The sequence below is a fragment of the Lutjanus erythropterus genome, chromosome 4 (genome assembly GCF_056507025.1).
Source record: "Lutjanus erythropterus isolate fLutEry1 chromosome 4, fLutEry1.hap2, whole genome shotgun sequence".
NCBI classification, from domain to species: Eukaryota; Metazoa; Chordata; class Actinopteri; order Lutjaniformes; family Lutjanidae; genus Lutjanus; species Lutjanus erythropterus.
Window position 1 is genome coordinate 36,471,030 of NC_139320.1, and position 15,952 is coordinate 36,486,981.

At 41.1% G+C, this 15,952-nt stretch overlaps 2 protein-coding genes across 2 annotated transcripts; one reads left to right on the top strand and one right to left on the bottom strand.

The window, feature by feature from the left end:
* The first annotated feature begins 818 nt into the window (after positions 1–818).
* LOC146328854 (extracellular calcium-sensing receptor-like) lies at positions 819–6,209 on the top strand. Its single transcript, XM_084716524.1, has 8 exons — positions 819–1,066; positions 1,743–2,031; positions 3,060–3,146; positions 3,518–3,709; positions 4,121–4,654; positions 4,734–4,958; positions 5,101–5,224; positions 5,317–6,209. The coding sequence occupies exons 1-8, from the start codon at positions 819–821 to the stop codon at positions 6,207–6,209; spliced, it is 2,592 nt and encodes an 863-aa protein (XP_084572650.1).
* A 1,507-nt stretch (positions 6,210–7,716) lies between these two features.
* Positions 7,717–11,824, bottom strand: LOC146328855 (extracellular calcium-sensing receptor-like). The gene is given in 11 exon segments (XM_084716525.1): positions 7,717–8,073; positions 8,190–8,270; positions 8,514–8,983; positions 9,159–9,282; positions 9,486–9,582; positions 9,768–9,898; positions 10,045–10,221; positions 10,283–10,573; positions 10,736–10,936; positions 11,028–11,180; positions 11,321–11,824. Coding segments are annotated over 11 exon segments (2,586 nt in total).
* Positions 11,825–15,952: the final 4,128 nt, after the last annotated feature.

Consider the following 15,952-nt stretch of genomic DNA (forward strand, 5'->3'; position numbering starts at 1 on the left):
CAGGTTTGACCAGACTTGAGTCATAACAGTACCTCTAGCTGCATGGCTAACTAAGCTAACAGCAGCTAACTATCCTTTACATGCACAAATAAATATACACATTTTAAACCATGTAACCACCACTGCTCACTACTTCTATGCATCCTTTATATTGAAATCAATGTTAAGCAATACATCCCACAGAGATTGCTGCTCAAAAGTTACCCCAAAGAAGATATTCAAAAGTTCCAACAAACATGGCGACTGTAGGGGAGGATGTAATAATGCAGCCCTTAAGAAGAGGACAAATGCAGAGACAGCAGTGATCTGTGCTGAAATTTAATACATCACAACATGTGAACAGAGAATTCTTTTGACTAACTAATCAACGACAAATACCATTTTCAATACTGTGGGATGTTTAAAACTTCATTATGTCCTGTGGTCTTGTCTAGTTTGAACTATTAGCTACACTGCTCCCACAACTACTGGAGGTACTGCTCCACTTCGTCCATATCCATAAGCTTTCAGAAAACATGCAGAAACATGGACAAAATTAATGCACAGTGTGGAGAGAAGGCTCTATCCATATCTGTATGTGTGGATAGACCCATGCATTGACATAAATATGACTTTTTTTTCTCTCTCCAGTATCGTTGTTCCGTTGCATCCTGTCAATCAAACTGCATCAACTCACTTTAGTAAATCAGGCGGGGCGTTGATGTCCAATGTTGTGATGTCTTGATGATGTAAGAATGAGAAGGTCACATACTGTGTATAACTTGCCTGAATTCTTGTTCTCTCTCTCTCTCTCTGTCTTTTGGGAGATGTTTAACAGTATGACTCTCCTAGTCTTATTTCCCTTGCTTTACTCTGTCTGTGTCCTCACTATAAACTATATCCCGATTTCCAGCTTCAACTCTTCACCCCTGTCTGCGGCCAAAGTGTGCAAGCTTCAAAACAGCTTTCAGCCTGACTTTGTGGCCAAGGGTGACTATGTCATTGGGGGGATCTTCCCCATTCACTATAACCAGGAAATGCCAGACCTCAACAGCACCTACACACCACCACCCATCAAATGCAATGGGTGAGTTTAATAGATGTTGACTTGTAATTATGGTTTCTTTTAATGAATGTATTTCATAGCATGCAGTTTAGCCTGACATGTAAGAAAACAATCTTATACAGTCATGACTTGAACTAACTTGCTCTTTTAGCTTGAGTTAGGTTATTTAGGGCTTCAGAGAGAGACACAAAAAGAAATGGTAATGCTTTATTTTATGGATGTGTATTTCCCTAATAATAATTTCCACATGATTTCAACAAAGTGTCCAGGAAAGAATGGTGTATATTGGCATTATTTAGAAATAGGAATTTGCTTGAGGTTACACAAGGAATTAATTTGAATTAATATTTGGATATACACCAGTTGAATAATTCATCTTTTTTTTCTTAAGAATTGTTCCAAATTACATGGTTTGTTCAAAAATAATATCTTGGAAATTATTACAGAATTATGTAAAAATTACAGCTCTGAAAATTAAAGCATTACTAAAGACACAATTATCTTGGAGAAAAAAAAGGAGAATATATTGACAAACCAAAAGGAAACCACTAAAACACATGATCACAAGATTGATGCAAAGATGCAAGTCAGATTAACTTAAAATTAACACACTACCTCTGCTTTTAATTTGACCTTTTTTACATACATGTTTCAATGTGTGTGTGTGGTGTGTGCATCTGTGTCTGTTGGACTGCAGCTTTGATCCCAGAGCTTTCCGCTGGGCTCAGACTATGAGGCTGGCAGTGGAGGAGATAAACCAAAGTACAGAGCTATTGCCCAATAAAACCCTTGGATACAAAATCTTTGATTCATGTGCATATCCACTGACTGGGCAGAGGGCTGCTCTGGCTGTGTTAAACGGGCTGAGTGAGTATGACTCTCCCATGTGCAGCGGTGCCTCTCCTCTCCTCGCTGTGATTGGGGAATCTGGTTCTGCCCTGTCTATTGTGCTGTCAAGAATCCTGCAGCCATTCAGAATACCAGTGGTAATGATGACTTTATTTCTCTGTAATACCCCCAAAAATGTGTCCGTGAAGATTCTCAGTCATCCAGGTCATCATATTTGTAGCAAGGGTTGTCATAGGCAACTGGACTTGATAGAGTTCTTGAAGACGTTTCGCCTTTCATCCAAGAAGCTTCTTCAGTTCCTTGCTACAAATACCCCTAAAAACATTACTTTGATTTCATTTGGATTTTGTATTGCACACAATCAATAACAGATGCACTTCTCCAAAACAGAGACCGACAAAACAGAGACCAAACAAAGTCAAACCAAACCTGCATCAGGACACATGTACCCATATATCAAAAAAACAAGCTCAATCTCAGTTTTTTCATATCTGTTCAACTCAAATTAAGTATGGTAAATATAAATAAACGTTTCTCCTGCAACAGCCATCATTTAGTCAGTATCGAGTACACCAGTCTTTTCTCCTTCACCACATCACACTTAAGCAATATGATCGGGGTCGTTACATTCTGACCACTTTATTATTGTGTCCCAGGTGTCATTACTGTTCATTATCTTATACTGTTTTTACACCAAAATTAGCTGATATTATGCAGTTTTTTTTTAGACTAACTTGCTAAGTTATTGCTGATGAAAACCCAATGATTCTTAAAAGCTTTAATATAACAAAATAACAGGCGACTTTAATGTGAAGAATTTACAGAGCCATGTGTGCATCAGTAAATCAAATACACACCCTCAAGCTGGGACAAAATTTGCTGTGCTGGGCAGACACCATGAGTCAAACCTAGCAAGCAGCACAGGCAAAGGGGTAAAAGTATTGCAGAGGATACCAGTGGGTGTGACAAGCCTTTGCCTCCACCATAAAAGGGCAACAATTGGGTCTTAAGTGTCTCTTAAGTCTATTATCGAAACCAGATGATGACATTTTTTAACAAATGGCCACTCAACATGTCTTCTCAACACAAATAACTGGTAAAATATATTGTGTTTGCTTGTCCCTATAACCTTTTTCTTCTGTGCTCTTTTTCCTTCTTTACACAGATCAGCTACTTTTCCTCGTGTGCATGTCTCTCTGACAGAATAAATTTTCCTACATTCTTCAGAGTAATCCCAAATGATGACTATCAGGTGAGAGTTTGGCCTCAGATTGAAAAGAGTTTGACACCCTTTCATTAGCCTAACATCACCAGACAAATTCACAGATGCCAAGGGCCATTGTCAGTGAGTGCAGCCTCTGGGTGCAATTAGAGCCAATCAGAACAGCACAATGTGTGTAACAATGGTAATGACACGTTGGAGGGGTGGTGCTTGGTTCATTTTCAAGCAGGAAAGAAATGGCAACCTGTTCATAAATCTTCTCAAATTACAGCAAATAGTCAATTAAAGTTTGTTTCTGAAAACTTTTGGGAAATACATAATACAGGAACAAAATGTTGATTCATAATTCATCAGCACTGGCTAGGACTATACTTTTCCTTCGCCTGGTCTCTTGCATCCAGGTGAAGGCCATTGCTCAGCTGCTGGTACGCTTCAACTGGACTTGGGTTGGGCTGGTGCGAGGGGACCGTGAATATGGGCGCTTTGCTGTGGAAGGTTTACTGAGAGAATTACAGGGTACCAAAGTGTGTGTAGCATACCAAGAAATTATCCCTCTGCTCTACAATCGTAAGAAGACACTGGAAATCATCCAGGTAAATATGTACAAAGACACACCTAATTCAGTTTTAAAGTATTAGAGATTTTTATTTAACCTTCAGCCCCTTTTCTACATCAGTGCCAATTTTTATTTTGTCATAAAATTAGACAATCAAGGCTAAAATTACTGCAGTCTACATGATGTTTCCAGCCCATATATCTCAGTGTCCTCTGGTTGGATCGATGCCTCCATGGACCCAACCAAGAGGGGTACTGACACTGCTATCTCCCACAGTGTCTTTTTTGTGTTGATGTATAACTGGGGGGTTGAGGATGAAAAAAATTCAATTATTTCACATTACATAGCTTACCTGTCATACTCAGTGTCTCTAATTTTAGTCTTCTTTCTTCCCTCTCTCTTCCTTGCAAAACTCTCTCCTAAATTCACCATCTGCCTCTCTGTATAGGTGATGCGCAGCTCTTCAGCAAAAGTGGTGGTGCTCTTTTCAGCTGAGGGGGAGATGGCACCTTTTTTGAGAGATTATATGATGCAGAACATCACTGGAATACAATGGGTGGCTAGTGAGGCCTGGGTCACAGCATCTGTCTTTGCAGGGAGCGAGTATTACCCTTTCATGGGAGGAACCATTGGGTTCGGCGTCAGGAAAGGACATATATCCAGACTGAGTGACTATCTGCAAACAGTAAACCCTCAGATGTATCCCAGTAATCTTTTGGTTAAAGAGCTGTGGGAGGCTCTGTATGGTTGCAGTCCTTCTCTGTCTTCTGGCTCCCAATTGCCTCCCTGTTCGGGCCAGGAGTCCCTGTTGGAGCAGCATTCAGCCTACATGAACACATCTAGTCCTAGAGTGGCATATAATGTCTATAAGGCTGTATATGCAATTGCTCATTCCCTCCACAACCTTCTTCTCTGTCAAGCAGGCAGTGGACCTTTCCAAAACAACTCTTGTGCTCAAAGCAACAACATACACCCCTGGCAGGTACAATCTAGTATTCTTACTGTTACAGTATTACACTGAAAAGAGTGAGAGTATCTCATATTATCTCTTGGTTTTCAAGCTCCAATACTACCTTCAGGAAGTGAAATTTAACATTGCTGGGGAGCAGGTGAACTTTGACCTGAAGGGCGACTCCATACCCTATTATGATATCCTCAACTGGCAGAGAGGCACCGGCGGGAACATTGAGTTTGTCACTGTGGGTTTGTTTGATGGAACCAAACCTGCCGGAGAGGAGCTGGTGATCCAGGAGGACAGGATCATATGGGCAGGGCATCAGAGTGAGGCAAGCAGCTTTTTGTTTTTTTTCCCCAACAGTACAAAATGCAACAGTCTTTTTTTCTGACATAAGCTAATCAAGTAGTGACTCATAATTCCAGCACAGTCATTTCACACCGCAAAACTGAAAGCCATTATCTGATCCCTAGGTGCCAGTGTCTGTATGCAGTGCCAGCTGTCTTCCAGGCTCTCGGAAGGCTGTCCGCCATAGGGAGCCTGTTTGCTGCTTTGACTGTGTACCATGTGACAGTGGCAAAATTAGCAATCAGACAAGTGAGCTTAAAACCAAGCAATATATGCTTAACAGTTACAGAGAAATATATTCTATTATGATCAGGTCATATTTTTTACCTTGTTCCCTGTAGATTCAGTAGAGTGCACATTTTGTCCTGAGGATTTCTGGTCAAACAAAGACAGAACAGCCTGCATTCCCAAACAAGTGGAGTTCTTGGCCTATGATTCCTTGGGTATAGCCCTAACAGTGATCTCTGTGGTGGGTGCCTGCATCACTATAGCTGTTTTTGGCATCTTTTTTTATCATAGAAACACAGCCATTGTCCGTATGAATAACTCTGAACTCAGCTTCTTTATCCTGTTTGCGCTGACTCTGTGTTTCTTGTGTTCCCTGGTGTTCATTGGAGAGCCAACATCTTGGTCCTGCATGCTGCGCCACACTGCTTTTAGCATCACATTCTCACTTTGCTTCTCCTGCATTCTGGGAAAGACTCTGGTGGTTTTGGCTGCTTTCACTGCCACCAGACCAGGGGACAACATCATGAAGTGGTTGGGGCCAAAGCAGCAGAGGGTCATCATCTTCAGTTGCACTCTGGTTCAGGTGGTCATCTGTGCTGCCTGGCTTATTGATGCACCTCCATTTCCATCTCGAAATACACAATATGAACACTCAAAAATCATACTGGAGTGTAGCGTGGGCTCTAGCCTTGCATTCTGGTGTGTGCTGGGATATATCGGTTTTCAGGCCTGTCTTTCCTTTGTCCTGGCTTTTCTGGCCCGTAAGTTGCCAGGTAACTTCAATGAGGCCAAGTTCATCACTTTTAGCATGCTGATCTTCTGCGCTGTGTGGCTGGCATTCATCCCTGCCTATATCAGCTCCCCTGGAAATTATGCAGATGCAGTGGAGTCATTTGCCATCCTGGCATCCAGCTTTGGCTTGTTGTTCTGCATGTTTGCTCCAAAGTGTTACATTATTTTACTGAAACCAGAAAAGAATACAAAACAGCATCTAATAGGAAAATAAAAGAATTAATATGCTATAAATTGCCTTTCTGAAAATATTTATTTCTATTAAGTGTTCAATGTTATTTGAATGTTGTCTTCACAAATTATATACTGTACATTTGTATCAACTGGGTTACTGGTGTATGCAAGTGATATTACAGCATTGAAGAAGAAAGATACATAAGTAAACACACATGTATCATTTCAAGAAGCGTTTAACTTTAATGGATATTTCAAAGAAATAAAAAAAAATAGTGGTGAATGTTCTTTGGAGATTCTAAGGCTCTTTTTTGTGGAAAAGATTTTCTGCTGATCCTCTTTCCTGCTACTCCTGCAAGTTTTATTTTTGGATTGATCCAAAGTCAGTGAGATTCCAATGTTTGCAAAGTACAGTGTGATAAGGTATTACAACACTGTTCATGTACAGAGGGATCAAAAGAAAAATGTGTGTGGTGACTTTAAGTTATTAACTTATTGCTTATTTGCCATATATCAATAAACAAGGCTTTTAGATCATGATCTAAAAGATGAAACACAGGAACAAGGGAGCATAGAGCACAGAGATACAGGTACCATGGAAAGAATCAGTAAAAAGGTGTAGTCCAAAATGATGGTCATAATTAAAGGTGGGATTGAGAGAATTTATAGTTTTATTTCAAATCAGCCCCATTCATGTATGTCTTGTACACAGGATAAATGTGGTGGTGAGGGTTAAAAGCTTGGTTCTTGTGTGGTACACTAGAAGTTTGGGCAAAGTACCAATACAGTTATATGTGTAAAACTGATGTGGCTGAAGATGCTGACTGCCTGGCATTTATGCAACCATCTCCTGAGGCACTGGGCAGCATTTTCATGGCAATAATTGGCTTAATTGCAGTCATTTTACACTCATTTTATGTTAAAATGCCATACAAATTTTGTCACTGATTGAATATAATTCCTTAATTATCGGTAATAAATAAAAATGTCTATATCAATTGGTCGGTTGAAGAACGAAGTACTCAGTATGCAGAGGATGATGGTGTTTAGGCGAAGATTTTGGTCGGCCTCTCTCCAGTAATTTGTGACACTGTTTCAACTCACAATCAAGTTTTCACAGTTGAAGTGCAGTAGACACTTTCAGCACCCAATTAAAATTAGGCTCATATGCTCAACAGATGAAATGAGGCAAGTAATCATACCTCATTTTCAAAGATACAGTGGTTTGAGTGAGGTCAAAGACTCAGGTTCACAAATTTTAGGCAAAGGGCTTTGGAGGAAAGACATATTCATATCGGTTACACAGTAATAATTTATTGTAATAAGGGAAACTCCCAGTGAGTTGCGTACTTGAAGCATATTAAAGTCAAATCATCGAAACGTGTTTCATGTTGCATTTAATTTTGTTTCACATTTGAATATTAAAACATTTTTAAGTGCACTACAGTGTGCACTACAGTGCACTACACTATGTTCATAATTTCCAGTTAAAAGCACTAGCTTCTGTTTGCTACTCAAAATGACCACCTAAAACAAGAATCTTAAGTTCATCTGTAATATTTTCCAGTCATGCCTTTCTTGACATTTTTCTCAGGAAGCAGTAAAATTATGTAACATTTGGGCAGAAAAATACATAATAACAGTCCGAAACTGGATGCTAATATGGCAAATACTTCCACAGCAACAGTGAACTTTCCAGGAGTGCTAACATAAGCAGGGATGAAAGAGATCCACACGGCCCAAAAGATCAGCATGCTGAAGGTGATGAGCTTGGCTTCATTGAATGTATCAGGTAGCTTGCGTCCAAGGAAAGCCAGGAGGAGGCAGAGGAAGGCAAGTAGGCCAATGTATCCCAGAACCAGATAAAATCCAGGAGGCCATGGCTCCTTACACTCCACCACAATCTATTTATGTAAACATGAATACAGATCAATCAAAAAACATAGTCTTAGCATTCCTGAATTTGGCAACTTTTAATGGTAGTATCAAAAAAGACACTGTGGGACACTATCATTCTTACTTTTCCAGTTGAGGCTTGGTAGGTTGGGTTCCTGAATGGGAAAGGGGGCGCACCCAACAGCCATCCAGCACAAAGACAAACCTGATGGCAAGATAGAAACATAAGCAATTCTTTCTTCTTTCTTTTCTTCAAGTTAAGGTTTAAATGTGTGGCGGTTAAATAAGAAGTGTGTTCTCATGTTTTTTTTTTTTTTAATAGTATGGTATATGGAAAAGAAGCATGGCAAAAAGTTATGTTGTTATCTTTGAAAATGATGCTTCACAGTAAAAACAAAAAAAAAAAGAAATAAAACAAAAAAGTGTGGTGGTGCTATAGAGCTCCCACCTGAGGAGCTGTGGTACAGAGGATGAGAGTCCTCTGCTGAGATGGACCAAACAGCAGGGCCCTGGAACCAGGTACATTAGACCGGAAGGCCAAAAGAACCACAATGGTCTTAACAAGGAGGCAGGACAGACAGAGGACAAAGCTGATCCCGAATGCTGCCTGACGGAGCCTACATGTCCACACAGATGGCTGGCCAATGAACACCAGGGAACACAAGAAGCAGAGCTTGAGTGACAGGAGAAGCAAGAAACTAATCTCTGAGTTGTTAGCCTTGACAATCGGTGTGGAACGGAAATGGTGAAAGACAGTAGTGATGATGGTTGTCAGGACGACACCCAGCAGTGTAAGTGTGACCAAGATGATCCCCATGGTATCGTAGAAAGACAAGAATTCTTCAACCCCGGCCACACATTTCACCTTGTCTTTGTCTGACCAGTAGTACTCAGGACATTTTGTGCACTCGGTGGAACCTTTGGGGACACATACAGTCAACACATGCTCTGCAATCAAATTCAAACTCTATAGAACAGTTTGCATCCACACAGCATGACTATTCAGTTGTGCAACATTTCTGTGGTTTTCATGCCCTTCTGTTATATACACAAAATAGAAAATATATGAATAAACAAGACATTTATGGAATACCAGTCTGGTTGCTTATTTCCCCATCTGCACAGGGTAAACAATCAAAGCAGCAATGGGGCTCTCCTGGACGCCTGGCCTGCCTGCTGCCAGGGGAGCATGGAGCACTACACTGAGATACAGGCACCTGAACAAATAAAGACGAAAAAATACACAACAAGCATTTTCCGTGCAGCTGATTAGATGCTTGTTGGAACAACGGCTCTTTTACAGAAGAAAAATGACAGATCCCCCAAGTCAAAATTAGTGTGCTGTATAGGATTTTTTTAAATTTATTTATTTATTTATTTATTTTTTTTATGAAATCAGTTTAGGAGGCATATGACCCACCTGTGACTGTCCTCCTGTCCATACAATTTTGCTGTGCTCCATCTGCAACTGTTGTCTCAATGGAGCTGAGCCATCGTAGCTTCCCACTTTGACAAATCTAAAGGCATAGAAATCTTGCAATCAAGCCAGACAATATGTGTGACAGCTTTGCTTAATAACTTGGCTAAAAGCTTAAATTGTAAATAGCCACAATAAACATAAATAAAGCCTCTCCATTAGGATTCCTTAAATAGACAGTTGTGTTGCTGTGTCTTCATTAGAAGTATAAGTACAATATTGAACCTAATTGCACCGCTGCTGTCCTTCTGCCAGTTAATGATATCATAGTGGGGCACCGGCTCTCCATTGGAGTCAAAATATACTTTCTCCTCAAACTGGTTGGTGAAATTCACCATGTTCAGTTGATGTAGCAACTGTATGAAAACAGACAGAAAAAAACAAGTACAGAGAAGAAATACATACTAAAGAATGGTGCAAAGACGCGAAAACTCAAGGAAAGTTTTAAATGATCACATTATTGAATTAAACATATCATGTGTTTTGTAGTTGTTCAACTTACCTGCCTAGAAGTAAAAGATTTATGTTTCTCACACTTCTCCTTGTTATAGACTGCAGATTCACAATTCAGTAAAGTGTGCAGGGCATGGGCGATGGCATATACAGCTTTATACACATTATATGATATTCTGACCTGAGATACATCAGTGTGTTGACCCCTTTAGTGTGCTTGTTTTTCCTACAATGGACCTGACCAAGGACCCAGAATTATTTTGAAAGTCTAATTTGTGAGGAAAAACATCTGATCCCAAGTTATTCATTGTTTCACTTTCTTTGGATCTGAGTCCTCTAAACTCAAGCCTACAACCAAACATTTCTTCCCAGAACATGTTGATTAATTCCATTCCAGGTTTGGGAGAGGGACGGACATTCAGCAGGAACTCTTTCAAGCCGGGTATCTTAACTCCTGGGAAGGAGAAGCCCAGTGTGCCTTCTAGGAGGGGGTGGAAGTGGGGTGAGGTCAGTACGCTAGCAGCCACCCAGGATTCACTGGCAACCCACTGGATACCAGTCACATTTCTTTGGGCCAACTGGAAAATAAGGCACATTAAAAAAATAATGATAATACAACAATTTACCATGGGCACCAACATTCCTTGATATTCCTAATTTATGTACAGTATTATTAATTGAAATACTGCACATTATCATATTTTATGTCTAGTTAATTAACTCACATGTAGAGTGCTTACCTCATAAAACAGATCCAGCAGCTGTACCTCTGAGGCAAAGACAACCACTACCTGTGCAGTTGAACTTTGCAGTATGTCTGCCATTTTTTGTATCTCAGCCACTGTGGGTGATTTTGGGATAGTCAGATGAAATGCAAAACACCCACCTTGTTGTTTAAACTGATTAGAGAATGCCTGAATGCCATAGTGACTGTAGTCATCCTGAAACATATGTAGAGAGGGATCTTGTAAATTACAGTGTTGGTATATTTAACTAACTACTAGTTGTGTTACAACGAAGTCTGTATCTCACCGTGGTCCCTACTGTGCCCACCCAGAGCCAGCCTAAGAATGTGACCAGCTGGACAAGACCTCTAACTTGAAAGAGATCACTTGGCACGGTTCGCAAGAATGACGGGTACATTTGCTTGTCAGTAAGACAGGTGCAAGTGGCAAAATAACTTACCTGTGGGGAGACAAAGTAACAATATCTATGAGATAAGACAGAATCCAAAAACAAAACATTATATTTTTATTGTGTGACTTCTTAAAAAAATCAAGTAGTACAAGTAAGGGGAACATCTTTTTTTTTCATTTCATTCTTACCAGTGGGAGGCTGAAAGGGCCAAGAGTATGAGCTATAGCTCTTGTTGGGGAAGAGGATGCAAGACCGATCACAGCAGGCACAGGAGAATAGGACAGACATGAGGGGGAAGTTTCAGATTGTGTACTCCTATCCATTCTGTTCTTTGTTACATTTTCCATCATGTAATTCCCAGTATTTTCAATGCTGCAAGGTACTACTCTACTGATTTCAGTGCCTCTCTTTTTCACTGTGGTTGTCATACTTTCCTTTTTTATTTTTTCTATCATCTTTACCCCCTGCATTCTAGAACTCCCATCCTTTAACATATCTAATCCTTTTTCAGTCTCTTCCATTTGTTTCACCTCACTCATCACAGCACTGGAGTGACTGACTAAAGAGAAAAGGGCTTGCAGGCTGGTGTGGACATGGTCACAGCTGTCCATGATCCGGTAGCCTAATTTAACACCTGGTAACAGGCTTGAATTACGGTTGATTTCCTCCACTGCAAACACCATGGTCATCATCCAGCGGAAGGCTCTATGGTCAAAGCTGCAGAATATTAAATAAAGTTGTAGACAGAAAACACAGTATCACAGTAGCACAATATAACTCATAACACGTTAATATTATGGATGCAACATACAGCCCAGTCACAGAAAGAGGAAATGATTAGAGTAACTTATTTGTGTGAAATGTGAGATTTTATGTGGGACTATATCAAGTATCAATAGTACCTTACCCACTGCAAGATGTTTGCTGAGGTTTGCTGCGGTAGCTATGCCGTGGCCTTGGGGCCACATAGTGCAGAGGGAAAAACCCTCCAATCACAACATCCCCTCCAAACTGCAAGGCCATTGGTTCAGTGTTTGTAAGTTTCACACACTGAGGGAACCCAGAAGCAACACTACCCATTCCCTCTATCCCCAAGCCAGCCAGTCTCTCTGTTGTAATGTCTTCTTTTTTCACTGCACCTTTCTCTAGACACAGTTCTTTCCCTTCCCTTGCATGTTTCAGAACATCAGAGAACACTGGAAAAAGAAGGCTAACTAATGCCAGGGTGAAGCCCCAACAGGGGTTGTATGGAGTGCCCATACTAACCCCATAAAGCCTGTGTGTGTTGGAGGTGATGGTTCTCCAACAAAGTTTCTTAAAGGTTAATGACACAAAATATATAAAAAGTCTGAGCCCTGCCTCATTTCATTGGTCAAATGAGTCATTGCTGGATTAACCAATCACAAAGAGGAGCAACACTTTTGTTGTTATCCAAAGATTTAAATATGTTTTTGTGATCCTAACCATAATAAACACATCTACCAAGCTAAATCACAAAATAGCTCTGTATATTACATTGCTGGCTTCCAAAATGTGATTATTTTGAATCTTTCACTAAAACTAAAGGAGGAAGTGCTCCTCTATGAGTTGAGATACTTTTGCTTTTAACTGTTTAATCCCAAATTTTCCCCAAACATGACAGTGTCCAAATCTCGTGTCAGTAGTAACCATCCAAAGTAATCAATCATTATTTTATGGACAAGTGGGTAAAAAAGTTTGTTTTATAATCAGTCACAATTGTGACAGGTGTGATAATGTGTAGGCCAATATGAACATATTTCTCCAAAGCAGTCATCGAATTCTTATATATCCCAACTCAGTTACTAATACATTTAAATCTTATTCACTGGCAGTTACCCCACACAACTAGAATGTGCTATCACATGGTTTCTTAAAGTGCAACCCAAGGGCCAATGACAGACAGGTAAGCTGGGGGTAGGGTCTCATACAGGTAACTGGGGTAACGTTTTGTCCAGGTAACCAGGGGTAAGGTTTTATCCAAGCAACTGGGGTAAGGTCTTATCCAGGTAACCGGGGAAAGGTCATATCGAGGTTTCCGAAACCAGGATAAGCTGTTTACATGCACAAAACAAATACCTGTATACTCCAAAAACCTGTATAACCCATCATAAGCAGGGTACTTGTGTCATGTAGACATACTCAAACATATTCAAAGCGCAAGGTGTAGTGTGTCCAAATCTAGAAAATTGTTTCCAGCAGATTGTTGAATCTATGTGTATAAGTATGCGTATACAGAACTTCACTATCTTATCCCCCCAGCCACTATTGTTGGCATCAACTGTTTACTTATTCTGTGACCACAGTAGAACAATGTTGAGTAATTGAAAATGCATATATCAATAGTACACACCTTAAAGATGAGTAGCAAAGATATTTGCCCTATCTCTATGTTAGCATAGTTTTTTTTTTTTTTTTTTAAGTTATGTTTCTGGGCTTTTTTCTGCCTTTATATGAGATAGGACAGCTGAAGAGCAGACAGGAAAGGGGTTGAAGAGAGAGGGCAACAGGGACACAGGCAGGAGTCAAACAAGTGGTCGCTGAAGAGGACTGACAGCCTCCATACATGGGTCAGACACTCTACCAACTGAGCTAAATGGCCCCCTTAGCATACTATAATAACCTTTTGTTTGCACGCATTGATGCAGCCTTGTTCTTCTTATGGTGCATCCATGAAAAGGAAAAGCTCCTTCAAATTGGCAACCTTAAGGGGTAAAAATGGGAAACACACTGAGGACTATGTCCTAGTCCTATAGAGGAACTAAAAGTCCACTTCTGTGAACTGACTGAGAGCCTTCATTGCTGCCACCATCCCTTGCAGAGCAATGACAGATTTCCCTGTCTTCAGTTGAGACTGCAGAAGAGATAGGATATCCTGGCCTGTAGTTGAATGGGGATTCACTTGCTGAGCCCTGCAGCCTGCGGTAAAGACCCCCAGTCATTCCAAGTAGGCAGCCCAAGTGGATGGCTCTGTAGACTGTACAGTGTTGTATAGTCTGCATAGTCTTCACTACAGGTAACTACAGATGCAGGGCCAGGTTTTAAATGTGCTCCAAGACAGCAGCATTTGCCTCTTCATGGTTGCAAAGACGACCTTAATGCAGCAAGCGGAGGTCTAGTACAACTGCCAGATGTAGAAGCACCCATCACTGAGGTCGATAGTGGAGAACCAACCACCTACAGGGATAGACGGCCTCACACCATTTCTTAAAGTGGCTCATCTCCTGATAGGAGGAGTGCGAGACAGTTGTAACCAGTAGCCATACATCATGGTGAACACAACCCATGAGTCAGCTCCCACAAATTTTGCTTTGTAATGCATTCATTATTTTGTGGTCGTTGCACTGGAGTAAAAACCACTTGCACCTTAGACGGGCTAAAACCTGGTCAAAGTGCAAAGTCTGCAAAGGTGGATTTGGATATACCTTGAAAAAATTAAATCTATTGCACCTCATGCTTTCAACTTGTGCGTGAGGTTAGAGTAAGATAGGGCCCCAGGTCTTTAAAATCCAGCATGAGGGGCACCTGCACTGATAGGGATCACAAATCCACATCCTCCTCAGTACTGGTTGCCCTGCCAGTAATCTCTTTAGAATGGCAAGTTGATGATTTGCTGTCTGTCATTCATTGTCTTCAGAGAGCACAGTTTCCAAATCAATGTCCTATGAATCTTCATCTTCCTCCAACATTGCAAAGGGGGGAGGAAGGTGACAATGAAGCAGGTGTCCTACAATGTAGACCTAAGATTATGGGAAGGTGGGGGGACCTCTCACTGCTCCTGACTTTCTTGTTGACTACCAGCTTCTGGGAGTCACACTTGTTCAATGGCAGAGAGATCTACAGTCTGTGATCAATATGAAATAAAATCACTGAGTGCTTTAGCAAGTGTAGCCAGATGACTTCTCCCTCCTGGCCACTGCATGGCACTGTGCCAAGTTCACCGGTGCTGTGGCTATAGGGTGGCCTCACCTCTTTCTTTTTCCTTCCGCTCAAAGATCTCCTCATGGAGGTGGCTGCAACCTGGCGGAGCAGGTCTGTGGCTTGACAATATTTGGGTGCACAGCATAACCACTTGAACAGCTGACTGTTGAGACGCCGGGAGACAGGTCGCTCCACTTGGCGTGCTGCGGGTTGTGTCTTGTGCCTGCATGTGTATTGTGCTCCGGCTTTTGGTGGCTCTCCTCCACCTGCTTGTTGCCACACTGCAGCTCTGTTTGGCTCTGTTTTGGCTCCATTTGGTTCTATTCGACTCTACTCAGCTCTACTTGGTTCTGCTAGACTCTACGAGGCTCTCCCCCTCTTCTGGGACCCTGGTGTGGATCAGAGCAGTTTAACTCGGGTCGTTGTCAGACCCTTGAAGACGTAACCATAGCTGCCTGCAGACACTCAATTGTTTGTTAGGGCCGCAAACTGCAGCCAATATTGGAGCCAATCGTTGTATTTTAATGTGTATATTTGGTTGTTTGTTAGTTAATGAAGTTTCTGTTAATTTACATTTCTGTTGAATATATTAATATAAATTTAATTTGGATTTGGATTTCTTTTGTATTTTGATTCTAGTTTTAAGTTATGGTCCAGAGTGAGTGTGTGAGTGAATGAGTTTTATGCATGACCATATTTCAGCTGTCTGGTCACCAGGCACTGCTAGCCTTTGATGGCAGGTGTACTAATTGTTTTATTTCTGTTTTTCCAGACAGGTACGGTGAACCTTGGTGGCGGTCCAGTCCCCTGGTGGTGGTGTTTTCACAAGTCCCTATTTGGTTGGTGTGCTGTGTCACAGGTGTGGGATTATTTTAGGACCC